Below are 13,399 nucleotides of genomic sequence, written 5' to 3' on the forward strand. Positions count from 1 at the left end.
CTTCTAGAACCCGTGTTGCTGAGAAGCCTGATGTCAGCTGCACTTTCTTTGGTTTGTCTAGAGTAGTGGACGTTCTTGGTTACCTAATATCCTCTCGCCTTCCTAATTCTCAACAGAACCTAGATTTTGTTTACATATCCACATCACATCCAGCTCCTGAGGATCAGGGTGGAGAAAAGGAAGAAACCTGTTTGTTTGTTTTTTCTGAGAGTGTCGCTCTGTCCCCCAGGCTGGAGTGCAGTGGCGCGATCTCAGCTCGCTGCAATCTCCGCCTCCCGGGTTCAAGCAACTGCCCTGCCTCAGCCTCCCGAATAGCTGGGATTACAGGCTTGAGCCACCACGCCCGGCCAAAACCTGGTTTTTGCTGACATCACAGAACCACCGATTCTTCTCTGGCCGGAGTCTGCCCCAGTGATTTCTTGCTATTCCTTATTCATTTCAGCCAACTTGAGCAGTTCCAGCTTCTGTGACTTGTAGCAAATAACACATGCCAACCTTTTATTCCGTCTTTTCTGGCCACTTTTAGGGGTTCCTATTTATCCTCAGAGATGTGATATTTCATCGAGGATGTATTTTTTATGGGCCATCCCTACCCTAGCTCATTCATTATGCCAAACACCCTGCATTTTATTTACTCTGAAGACTCAGGGCTTCCTCAGCTTGAATGTGTTTTCTGCTATACCTCTATCACTATTTCTGTATGTAATCAATTTGTTATTATTCCCCCCTCCCCATTTTCTCTGCTTTCTTCTGAATCTTTTTATTAGATTTTGGGTATCAGAGCACATGTCTCCTGCATGTCTTCCAAATGTTTCCTCAATTTCTGGTGTTCTGATGGTATTTTTCTAGAGTTGCATGAGATTTGCTCCTTTGAAAATTATATGTGTTTGGGGTTACTTTGAAGAATATGAAGAGAAAAAGGGAGGTAATCATGGGTACTCAGTCTGGCACCTTTTACTTTGTAAATCTCAATGCTATGTTGTTTTGTCAATAATGGTCTATAACTGTCATATCTTTATTATTATTATTTTAAAATAATAATTAAATATAGAAATAACATATGGTCCAGAAATGGAATTGCCCATGTGTTAATTCTACATTTAATTTTTTTTTGAGGAACTGCCATACCGTTTTCCAGCGCAGCGCTACCATTTTACATTCCCACCATTAAGGCACAAGGATTGTTTTCTGGTTTTCTTTTTTTCCCAAATTTTATAATAGCCAACCTAATGAGTGTGAAATCACAGTGGATGTTTGATCTGCTTTGATCTGCATTCCCCTAATGATTAGTGATGTGCATTATTATCTTTTAACAATATAAAACATCCATTTTGTTCGATTTAATTATTTTTACATTGCAATAATCTTTGTATTGTTGTAACATCGTGATCCAAGATTTCTTTTTCATATTATCTACCTGACATCTCTTAGTCCATCTCTGCATTTTCTATCTTCAAGTACCCTTTGTGTTTAGGTTTGTCTCTGTAAACCCTAATGTTTGATATTTTAAAAATCAACACTTTCTGAGCACATAGTATTTGGCGTGTACAGTGCCGGTCACCGAGGATGCAGTTGTGATGATAGCGCTGGGAGTTGGGCTTTATTTTACGTTTTAAAGAAGTCACTTCAAAAGAAGTGAGTGCCATGAAGAGGGAAATACTAGGTTTATGCTTTTGTTTTACTCTGAGTGCCAGTAAATATGTAAAGATTACAAAAATTTATTTATTTATTTATTTATTTATTTATTTATTTGAGACAGAGTCTTGCTCTGTCACCCAGGCTGGAGTGCAGTGGCGCGATCTGAGCTCACCGCAACCTTCGCCTCCCAGGTTCAAGCGATTCTCCTGCCTCAGCCTCCCGAGTAGCTGGGATTACAGGCATGTGCCACCATGCCCGGCTAATTTTTCGTGTTTTCGTAGAGACAGGGTTGCACCATGTTGGCCAAGATGGTCTCGATCTCCTGACCTTGTGATCCGCCCACCTCGGCCTCCCAAAGTGCTGCGATTACAGGCATAAGCCACCGCGCCCGGCCGAGATTATAAAATTTAGACATAATTCATTTTTAATTAAAATCGCAGAATGGACTGTAACAGTTCTGTCACCACCTGCGAATAATCAGCAGCGGCTAGTCTTCCAGATTTAAAAATTCATACTCACTTTTCCGTCTTACTATTTTTGTCATTCTAATTACGAATACAATGGGTGGTTTAGCGGAGGGAGAGTAGTTGGAGCCCAAGCTGAGGGACTCGGCTTCAGCCTTCTCGAACTCCACAGCCCGACCGCGTTCTCCGCTCTCGGCGCTGTGGTTCCCTCTCGGACACCGTAAGTGGTGGTGCCGCAGTGACGTCTGGGAAATGAAGTCCGGAGGGACAAACGCTGCGGTTCAGCCAGGGAAACCCGTCGGCTCTCCGGCGCGCAGGCGCAGTTGCGCCCGGCAGCGACGGGAAACGTCTCTGAATTAGGTGTTCCGCTCGCCTCTTGTGCGGTGTGGAGCTGCGCGCCCCCCGCCGAGGCGGGCCCAGGTACAGGCTGCCGGTGAGGGCGGGCCCGGGGCGTGCGGCTGCCGCGGCGGGACCAGGACGAGGGCTGGCCTCTGCGCGTGTCTGCCGAGCCCCCGGCTCCGGGCGTCCGAGCCGGGGCGGCCTCGGCAGGTGAACCCGGCCCCGGAGGGGGCGTGGCCTGGGAAGGGCCTGGCGAGGCCGGGAGGGCGCGTCGACGCCGCTGGACTCCTGGGCCGCAGCCTGGGCCGGACTCCGGGGGAAACGGCTCCAGAAAAGAAACTGCAAAATGCCGCCTCGGTTCAGGGTCCGGAGCCCTCCGGGCGGTTTTCCGCTCTTAGCGTTTGTGGGTTTAAGCCTCCCCCTACTCCGTTTCCCGGAGTTTAAACTTTAGATTTACTCGTTTTTGGCAGTCTTGCTCGTTTGGCGGTGTTTTCCTACAGCCAGTCCTAGAGTGATTTAACTATTTCTTTTTTTATTTACCGTAACCATGTCTACTTGCTAAGTTTCTTCCCATTTCTCTAAATTTTAAATCAATTTCTAGCCAGTGATGCTATTTTCTTGAGCCCTTGTTTTTTTGGGGCCAGGGAGAATGGGTAACGCTACTTTTAAGCAGCTTTGATAACTTTTTGATAAAGGAAGTAAATCTTAATAAGAGGAAGAAAAGAGGACTAATTTTTGGTTGGCTGTTCCTAAAAAAAGAGCATCCGTTCTTCAACTGTTGTTTTTCGTATTGAACAACATCCAAGTGCAGGTGTGTGGAATATTGTGTCATTTCCTATTACTTTATCTGGATGAGCCTTGCCTGATTCTGCCCTTGACCCTGTTAAGGCACAGCAGATTGTCTTCATCACTTCGCTCCATTCGTCTTTATCGTAAAGCACTGGCAGAAAGGTAGCAGGCCCGGTGACTCTGTACCTGCTTCCCACACTGGTTTAAGTGGCCGAACTTAGGGCCCCTCTGGCCTGGGCAGTTCCAGGCTCCTTCTGTGCAGGTGCTCAGCTTATGGCTTCTAACCTGGTCTGGCCTAATGAGGGTGGGCATGCAGGCTGGATGAAAAGACCTCACAGCTTTTTTCTCCATTCCAGGTGCCTTCTCCAAGAGAGGCAGCAGGGAGGGAGAAATGGCAAGGAGGTTGCTGCCAGCCCATGTACAGGTGAGTGAAGGCTTTTTGCTTGAACTGCCTTCAGGGTCTAGACGTGGTAAACTTCTTCATCTGTTGTTGAGCTTCTCTACCCAGTGAAGCTCAGGGAAGGACCAGAGGGCTTGGTAGCTGAGAAACTCTGGAAGGAAGGTGTTTCCCTTGCCTCAGAGCCTGTCTCATGCTTTTTTTTTTTTTCTTTCCCTTTTTTGAGACAGGGTCTCACTCTGTTACCCAGGCTGGAGTGCAGTGGCACGGACATGGCTCACTGCAGCCTCAGCCTCCCTGGTAGCTGGGACTACAGGCATGTGTGCCACCACACCCGGCTAATTTTTGTATTTTTAGTAGAGACCAGGCTTCAAGAAGTTGGCAAGGCTGGTCTTGAACTCCTGACCTCAAGCAATCTGCCCGCCTCAGCCTCCTGAAGTGTTGGGACTATGGGCGTGAGCCACCGCGCCCGGCCCCCAGTCTCATACTTTTTGACAAAGAATTTAATGGGGCTCCAAAGCCAGGCCACTGCCACTACCAGAGCTTTGTGAAAGATCCAGGTGTTTTTGCCCTGTGGAGGACAAAGACACGGAAGAGTTAAATAATTCCTTCCTAACACTGGGAATTTGAAAAAGAGAGGCCCTGTATTCCCAGGACCTTGGGAGGCCAAGGCGGGCAGATCACTTGAGGTCAGAAGTTCAAGACCAGCCTGACCAACATGGTGAAACCCGGTCTCTACTAAAAATACAGAAATTAGCTAGGGATGGTGGTGCATGCCTATAGTCCCAACTGCTCTGGAGGCTGAGGCAGGAGAATCACTTGAACCCGGGAGGCGGGGGTTGAAGCGAGCGGAGATCATGCCACTGCACTCCAGCCTGCGTGACACAGCGAGACTCCGTCTCAAAAAAAAAAAAAAAAAAAAAAGCCAGGTGTGGTGGGTCTGGGGGTGCGCTCCTGTAATCCCAGTTAGTCCGGAGGCTGGGGCAGGAGAATCACTTGAACCCGGAAGGTGGAGGTTGCAGTGAGCTGAGATCGCGCCGTTGCACTCCAGCCTGGTGACAGAGCAAGACTCCATCTCAAAAAAAAAAAAAAGAAAGAAAGAAAAATATGTCTGAAGGAGATAAGCTTTGTACGCCTTTGTGATTCTGTACAGGATGCTCAATTCAGCATTTCTAGAGTACGAACAAAGTGCAGACAACCTAAACATCCAGTGCTAGGGGAGTTACATAAACTAGATCATCTGTACACTGAACTACTGGGCAGCATGTAAACAGTGGTGACCAGGATGCTGTTATTTGTATAATGTGATTTTGTTTTTATTTAAATATAGAACCATATTTGCATGAAAATCACCTGAAGAGACATAGCAAAAAGTTAACTTTTTCTGGTGGTAGAAAGTTAGATGAACACTTCTTGTTGTTTTGCTTATTGATCTTTTAGAATTTTCTAGTAAGCTTTTTTAAGATGATTCGTTTTGTTTTGTTTTTTAAGAGACAGGATATTACTCTGTTGCCCAGGCTGGAGTGCAGTAGTGTGATCACACGTCACTGCAGCCTCGACCTCCTGGGCTCAGGCAAGCCTTTTGTCTCAGCCTTCTGAATAACCGGGACTACAGGCACATGCCACCACACCCAATTAATTAAAAAAAAATTATTTTTTGCGGAGATGAGATCTCTCTATGTTGCCCAGGCTGGTCTTGAACTCCTGGGCTCAAGTAATCCTCCTTTCTTGGCCTCCCAAAGTGCTGGGATTATAGGCGTGAGCCACTGTGCCCAGCCAAGAAGATGACTCTCAAGAAAAGAAGGGGAGATGGCCCTAGTTCAGAGCAGTGACATGCCATCCAGTGAAGGAGGAGAGAGGTAGAAGAACAGGAGCTTCTGGGGTGGGGAGGGAGACTCCTGACCATAGCCTTCTCCTCTGGCTTGAAAGGTTATGTAGCCCACCACCTGGGACCTCTCCTGACACAGCCATGCCTGGAACATTCTCATAGCCTTCCCTACTGTGAATGTCAGTGTCCTCTTTCCCAGGACTCAGAGATGGCCCGAGTTGAGGCAGAACTAGGACTCAGTGACCGCCTTTCCCAGCAAGCCTGGTGGCGTTCCACCTGTATCTCCCTCAGTGAATGCGCTGGTGCCTCCTTCCGAAACCTGACTGTCGGGTGTGACCTGTAAGATGAGGGTTTGGTCTAGGTGATCGGACGTTTCCAAATCTAAAGTTCAGTGTTTTCTTGCTCTGATTTTGTTTCATGGGTTCAGGTGCTTCTCTTGTTTGGCCTCTGTGTTCAAGCTTCCTGAGGGGACGGTGTTTCACTCACCATAGGTAAATGATAAATGTGTGCTTGGTAACTGAAAAGTTGTCCAGAAACACTTGAAATACTTAGAACCCTAAGTTGTGACAGGGTTGCTTCTCAGTCGTCCCGTTGTGGGGACGGTCCTGGATGAACAGGAGTGGGTTTGCCATTCCAGGAGTCCGTGACGTTCAGGGATGTGGCCGTGTTCTTCAGCCAGGACGAGTGGTTGCACCTGGACTCTGCCCAGAGAGCCTTGTACCGGGAGGTGATGCTGGAGAACTACAGCATCCTGGTCTCACTGGGTAAGGAACTTTCCTCCTGATGCAGAATCTGCCAGGAGAGCACCTTAGCACCCTCAGGGGCCCATTTGGAGGGCTTGGCCAGGTCGGCTCACAGGTGGGCTCCAAGAGTGGCCATTGCCATTCCCCTTGGTTGTACGGAGAGACCTTGGCTTAGTAGAGTTGATGAAGGGGTCTTTTCTCTGCTTTTCCTGTCTTCTGCCCACCGAGCTCTGTTCCCTGAGCCCCACACGGTGTTCCTGCTGAGAGGAGTGCACAAGCAGAGCCCTGACTTGCTTCCTGGGACCACCTCCTGGTTGTCCTCTAGGAGCCCAGTTTGAAGCCTCTCTCGGAACAAGCCTCCTCCTTCTCTGTACTGCCCCTCTGCCCGGGGCACTCTGGGGCTGGACCCGCCTGCTACGATGGCCGCTCACGTCTCTTTCTTGTTCATGAACAGGGATTCTCTTTTCCAAGCCAAAGGTCATCTCCCAGTTAGAGCAAGGAGAAGACCCCTGGATGGTGGAGAGTGGAGTTCCCCAAGGCGCACATCTCGGTGAGTGACAGAGTAATTGGGAGATGGGCATAACATTTTCCCACTGCCAGGGCACAGCGAGGAGGCTGCGCTCAAGGGTCTCCTTGATGTGCCAGGCCAGGGGGGAATGCTGGGAAGGCAGATCCTTTCTCTTTTGATTACTTGATCCATCATGTTCAGAGGAGGGTTGAATTCTCCCAATATGGGTTGCACTGTTTTCAGATATCTTGTAATTTGCAGAATATGTAATACAGTATATCATGTGTAAAGGTTTATAATTCTTTTATCTTCCTTTTTCCTTGCTTTTACTGGATTGATTCTTTTCCTAAATTATTTTCCTTAGTGGCTTGAACATTACATTGTTTTTTTTTAATCACTACAATACATCCCTCATAGTTTCATCTTGGAACCATCTTTTGCTTTGATTTCTTTGGTGTACAACTTATTATACATGGTTCAACAGGGGAAAAAAAGCAGATATATGTGTATGTATTTACATACATGAAAGAGGGAAAGAAGGTGTGACAAACGGTAACAGTTACGGAATGTGAGTCGGCTTCCGGATACTCATCATGCTATTCTTCTCTTTAATGTGAAAATTTAGAAAATAATGCATCCCAGATCCCAGCTCCTAAGGCATATCACTTTTTCCCTATACGCCCTTGGATGACTGCATTATCAGCTTCCCCATTCATTCTCCTGTGAATTCTGTCTATGCTTCTGGCAGTAGAGGAGGCCTCTGTTGAGCTTTACCACGTGTCTGGTGTTTTTTTCTCACCTGGGCAGGGCGTGGGCTTTCTGGGCCAGTTCACTTTTGCGTTTCCATTCGTGAACTCTGTCTTCACATTTTTCCCTTTGGCTCGACTAGAATATTTTCTTGGGTAACGTTTTTCAAAAAAGGTTCGTGTGTGCAATATCTGTACGTGTCAAAAATCAGTTGTTCTTTTCTCTCCTCTGAGATTTGTGTTTTGGATCTAGAATTCTGGCATCCTTTTTTTTTTTTTTTCCTCTCTGCATTGTCCAAACTGCTCCACTGTCTTTGGGCATGGAGTGCTGCTGACAAGTAATCCCATTAGTCAGATTCTATCTCCTGTATAGGTAACTTGTTTTTTCTTTTCTGTCTTCTCTTTGGAATCTTATAGGACATCATCTTTATCTTTGGAATTCAGACTTTTCATTAGGTTATATGAAAGAGTATTTTTTTTTCTTTGTTCTTTGGCACTTTACTGGCCTCTTTGCTTTGAAGACTCAGTCCTTCCTTTCATTTCAGGGATCTTTTGTTTCTGCCACATTCCACCAACAATGTGAGGCAATTGACTGCAAGAGTAGTGACACAATAAAATAGAAATTCAATCAGACATCTAGAAAATAAATAGATCTGTAGTAAGGACCAGAATGGTAGCTATAAATGAGTTTCAAATTTCGCTCTGAGCTTTCTGGTTGGCAAATAAATCATTGGTATCGCATTGTCAGTGTTGTTTTACAAGCATTTTTAAAAATTAATTATTTTAAATTTGTACAAATTCTACATGCTGTTGTAAAAATAGGAGCAAAAAAAAGTCACCTGGAATTTTACCAACTATGATCAATTATTGTTGTTTATTACCCATTCAAACTGCATATTTGTTTAAATGTGTTTGTGTGTGAGAGACAGACACAGTGAGAGAGAGATACAGAAAGATTGATTATACAGTTTGTTCTTGAGCCTGTTTTAATTGTGAATGTCATTCAGTTATTCAGCCCTCAGTGAATAGAGGCCTACCTCATTGAGAGGACTATATTGTATGTTAAGCCAATTAAACAGTCTTCCTTTTGGAAATTTTAGTTACCAGTTTTTCTCTGTTACTAATATTGCTAAGATGGTTATGGGAATACAAAGCCATAATATAAAGAGGCAAAGGTACCAAGAGTAAATCATCACAGTACAAAGACATGAGTATTGTGATTGAAAAGGCCAGGCATGTGGATTAAAAATCCACAAGGGATTTTTTGAAGCACTATTCAACTTCATTAAATTAAAATCAATGAAATTCCAACAAAGCACAAGTTACCATTTTTCCCTTATTACCAAGGATTAAGAAATAGATACCCAATGTGTTGCCACTGCTGTGAGTGATAAGCAGTATCGTTAGTGGGACTGCAACTGGTAGTCTTTCTGAGGATGGTCTGGTTTTATTAAAATCAATTCCAAGTCTAGAAATCTTAAGATAATTTCTGCACAGATAACTGTGCAGAGTTACAAAGATGTTGTAAAAGAATGTTTGTTATAACATGAGGCATCACTGCCACAAAAGGAGGAGGGTAAATGACTCTCAAAAAGGGATTTAGTAAATGATGATGTTTTCATGCATTGGACATATTATATTGCCATTAAAATGATGATATCAGCCTGCATTTATTGACATGGAGAGAAGCTCATGATTTTTAAGTGAAATGGAGGTAAAGGAAGCTTAATTTCAACCCATTTTAATTTTTTAATTAAGTGATTTTTTTATATGCAGAAAATTCTGGTGAGCTACGTCCCACATATGATAGTGATTACAATTGCATGATGTATTTATGGGTGAGCTATATGTTCATTTTTATAGTTTTCTGCGTTTTTCTTATAATGATGATTTTTTTTTGTAGTTAAGAAAATAAAAGCTGTTTCATAAAATACAAAAGAAAATACATTTCTTTTGAATCAATGATTCCATTTCTTGTACTGTATCTTAAGTAACCAAAAAGGTAGACAAAAAATTACTCTCAATAATGTTCTTTTCTCCCAGTATTCCCCAATATCATGATAATGGTGTTGGTGTCCATTGAGTTGCCCAGACCAAAAGCTAGGAGTCATCCTTGAGTCCCCTCTTTCATTGCCTCTGCGCTCTATTCGTAGGTGAAGATACCTGCCAGTGCTACTTGCAGAACATCCCAGATACGCCCACCTCTTTCCATCTCTTATCACCACATGCCAGTGCCAGCCACCACCATCTTCATCCAGGAAGAGTGCAGCGGCCTCATTGCCTGTTCTGCAGCTGCCCTTGTTCTCTTTCTCCCCGGCCCCATTACAGTTTGTTTTTCATACAGCAACCAAAGTGATCCTTTTTAAACAAAAACCACGTCATTTCATGTCCCTTCTAGCCCTCAGTGATGCTGATGAACTTCCAGTATCTTCCTGTATCCTAGAAAATGCTCCACGATATAGCCTGGCCCACCTCTTTTCCTCATCTGTGACACTCTTCTTGTTCACTCTGCTTCAGCTACCATGGACTGCTGTATGTCCTGGAAAACAGGAAGCTATTCCTGCCTAGGGCCTTTGTGTTACTGTTCTCTCTGACTGGAATCACCTTTATACCCACATTTTTGTCTGGCCAGCGCTTGTTATTTAGATCTCATCTTTAATTTCATTTTCTCATCACCCAGTTTAAAATAGTTGCCTATTCACTCTTATTACACAGTGCTTCGTTTGTGTTTTCTTACAGTTCTCATTGCTCCTTTGTACTGCTGTTGATTTGTTACTTGGTCATTGTATCACAGTGCCAGAATGAAAACCTTGAGAGTAGGCCCTTGTCTGGCTTGTGCCCTGTCATTCTCAGAGTCTTAACGTTTGCGTAGCACACAGTAGGCATTCAGTAGGTATTACTTGAGTAAGTGGATGCCATTATTTACAGCATTCTGAGGAGGTCTAGAGCAGCACTGCTTGACATCCTGTGTTTGGCGGAGCTCTTCTCTTTCATTTAATTTTAGCCCCTCTGCAGTTTTTCCCTTGGTATTTACCTGAGTGCACTGGTAGCTGCCCTGGGAGATGACGCTGAGGGACACAGGCTGTGTTCAGAAGGGCCTCATAGCCTAGCGAGCTGTGCTTTGTTAATAGATCAAGCCTGGCTCTTCCTGTTGTCCCCTAATTTCCTCAGCTCACCTATATGTAGGTTTCTTCAGACCCTTCCCACCCACACGTCTGTCATCCTGCTTCCTTCCTCCTCTTCTTTTTCCCATCCTTCTCTAAGATTTCAAGGCTTTATATTTTTTAACTATCCTTGTGCGTTTTTATGTCACTTTTTAAAATTCTCAGTTCAAGAGAGACTTATATGTTTTGTCTACTTTAGGATGGGAAAGCTTGTTTGAAACCATAGTTTCTAAAGAAGAAAATCAGGAAGTCATGAAAAAACTCATAATTGATGGCGCATTTGACTTCAAGTTGGAGAAAACCTACATAAATGAAGATAAGTTAGAGAAGCAACAAGGCAAAAAGAACAGACTTTTCAGTAAAGTGTTAGTTACCATCAAAAAAGTCTACATGAAGGAGAGGAGCTTTAAAGGTGTTGAATTTGGGAAAACCCTTGGTCTAAAATCATCGCTTATTAGAAAACCGAGAATAGTTTCCAGAGGAAGGAGACCCCGTTCACAGCAGTATTCAGTTCTCTTTAAACAACTGGGGGTCAGCACAGTGCGTAAATGTTATAAATGTAATATCTGTGGGAAAATCTTCCTCCACAGTTCCTCCCTGAGTAAACACCAGAGAATCCACACTGGAGAGAAGCTCTATAAATGTAAGGAATGTAGGAAAGCCTTCAGCCAAAGCTCATCCCTAACTCAGCACTTGAGGGTTCATACAGGAGAGAAACCTTATATATGTAGTGAATGTGGAAAAGCCTTCAGTTTCACCACATCTCTTATTGGACACCAGAGAATGCATACTGGAGAGAGACCTTATAAATGCAAGGAATGTGGAAAAACATTTAAAGGTAGTTCATCTCTTAATAATCACCAGCGAATCCACACAGGAGAGAAGCCCTATAAATGTAATGAATGTGGGAGGGCCTTCAGTCAGTGCTCATCTCTCATTCAGCACCACAGAATTCATACTGGGGAGAAACCGTATGAATGTACTCAGTGTGGGAAAGCCTTCACTTCAATATCGCGGCTAAGTAGGCACCATCGAATTCATACTGGAGAGAAACCCTTTCATTGTAATGAGTGTGGAAAAGTATTCAGCTATCACTCAGCCCTTATCATACATCAGAGAATTCACACTGGTGAGAAACCATATGCATGCAAAGAATGTGGGAAAGCCTTCAGCCAAAGCTCAGCTCTCATACAACATCAAAGAATTCACACTGGAGAAAAACCCTACAAATGTAATGAATGTGGGAAAGCCTTCTCTTGGATTTCACGGCTTAATATACATCACAGAATTCACACTGGAGAGAAACCATATAATTGTAAGGAATGTGGAAAAGCCTTCAGTTCCCACTCAGGCGTTAATACTCATCGAAAAATTCATACTGGAGAAAAACCTTATAAATGTAATGACTGTGAGAAAGCCTTCAACCAAAGCTCAGCTCTAATTCAGCACCAGAGAATTCATACTGGAGAGAAACCATATAATTGTAAAGTGTGTGGGAAAGCCTTCAGACAGAGTTCATCCCTTATGACACACATGAGAATTCATACAGGGGAAAAACCTTATAAATGTAAAGAATGTGGGAAGGCTTTTAGTCAGAGCTCATCTCTTACTAATCATCAAAGGACTCATAATTGAGAAAAACTGTATAAATGCATGTAGGAACTGAAGTTATATTCCATACTGAATATCAAAAAATTCATTGTGGGGAGAAAGTGATGAAGAGTAGTTAATCATAGGTAAAACTTCAGTGTTAGACCTCATCAAACATCGGAGACTTCATGATGCAGGGTAACCTTGGGAATGCTAGAAAAGCTTCTATAAAATGTTTATTCATATGTTCTTAAGTTATTACCATGAAATGGAGAATTTTTAAGATTGCAGGGTTAGTATTTGATTGTCTAGTGATGTACGATAACAGCCACCAGCTTTCCTGAGCATCACTGGGAAGCCTGCTGTTTATGTACAAGTACAGCCATAAAATCCAGAGACAGATAAATCTAGGAATCTATTTTTTGAAACTATTATGCAAGCCAGTGGTACTAGAAAGAATGTTTTAGAAAAGAAATATGTACAGGTGACCCATAGCTACCTCACTGTCACTAAAATGTTTTTTAATAATCTTAAAGCAGATTCTGCACTTCATGGTAAAGACTTTGAATTGTTTCTCTGCTTCCTAAGCCATTCACCTGAGAAGAAAATCACTCCATAAACTATGCAGACGTACTGTCTTTGAGTTTTCTTCCTGACTACTTGTTCCAAACTCTGAGTCAGATCTAAAGTCACTTTAAGTCACAGAACGCATGGTATTTCACTTGTTTTTCTCATTAAAAGTGATTACCTTTGCTGTATTAAATTGATAAGTAAAGGTCATTCAGACAACCACTGCGTTTGCAATTTACTGAAAAATGTTATAAATTATCTCAGAATGTAGCCAATAGCAAGCACAGCTCAGCTCCCAGGGTCTGCCTGCTTCTGTGAGTTTTCTGGTTAGCAGCCACCAGAAGGCCCAGGAACAATGTAGAACTCAGGTCATCATCCTTGGAGGTAAAATGAACCAGATGATTTTCACCCTTACTTCCACTTTTTCGCCTTCATCAGACAAGGTTCACTTTCTCCCCACACTCTAAAGGTCACTGGGCAAATATTTAGGCTCTGAGTTCAGATGCTCTTTCTTCCAGAAAATGGACTTATACTCTTCAACAAGTGATTTAGCTCATTTCAGCATTTCTAAAATGTGAATCATAAGATTAGCAAGCTAAAAACAGTTATCTCACAAGTCAAAA

The 13,399-nt window shown here is 43.5% G+C and overlaps 1 protein-coding gene across 2 annotated transcripts; it reads left to right on the top strand.

Moving 5' to 3' along the window:
• The first annotated feature begins 2,392 nt into the window (after nucleotides 1-2,392).
• On the top strand, nucleotides 2,393-12,998 carry ZNF879 (zinc finger protein 879). Of its 2 annotated transcripts, none has more exons than NM_001243856.3 (5): nucleotides 2,393-2,522; nucleotides 3,587-3,654; nucleotides 6,093-6,219; nucleotides 6,653-6,748; nucleotides 10,816-12,998. In NM_001243856.3, exons 2-5 carry the CDS (start codon nucleotides 3,622-3,624, stop codon nucleotides 12,249-12,251), a joined length of 1,692 nt encoding a protein of 563 aa, NP_001230785.2. In that variant the 5' UTR covers nucleotides 2,393-2,522; nucleotides 3,587-3,621; the 3' UTR covers nucleotides 12,252-12,998. The 2 variants fall into 2 exon arrangements, with proteins under 2 accessions (NP_001230785.2, XP_063666242.1); XM_063810172.1 differs by lacking the exon at nucleotides 2,393-2,522 and adding an exon at nucleotides 2,675-3,252.
• Nucleotides 12,999-13,399: the final 401 nt, after the last annotated feature.

This window comes from Pan troglodytes, chromosome 4 (assembly GCF_028858775.2).
Source record: "Pan troglodytes isolate AG18354 chromosome 4, NHGRI_mPanTro3-v2.0_pri, whole genome shotgun sequence".
NCBI classification, from domain to species: domain Eukaryota; kingdom Metazoa; phylum Chordata; class Mammalia; order Primates; family Hominidae; genus Pan; species Pan troglodytes.

What these genes read in the sequence shown, in the direction of transcription:
- ZNF879 (NM_001243856.3), top strand. Translation starts at nt 3,622, where the DNA reads ATGGCAAGGAGGTTGCTGCCAGCCCATGTACAG. An exon ending in TGCTGCCAGCCCATGTACAG is followed by an intron (nt 3,655 to 6,092) that starts GTGAGTGAAGGC and finishes TTGCCATTCCAG; the next exon opens with GAGTCCGTGACGTTCAGGGA. An exon ending in TCCCCAAGGCGCACATCTCG is followed by an intron (nt 6,749 to 10,815) that starts GTGAGTGACAGA and finishes TGTCTACTTTAG; the next exon opens with GATGGGAAAGCTTGTTTGAA.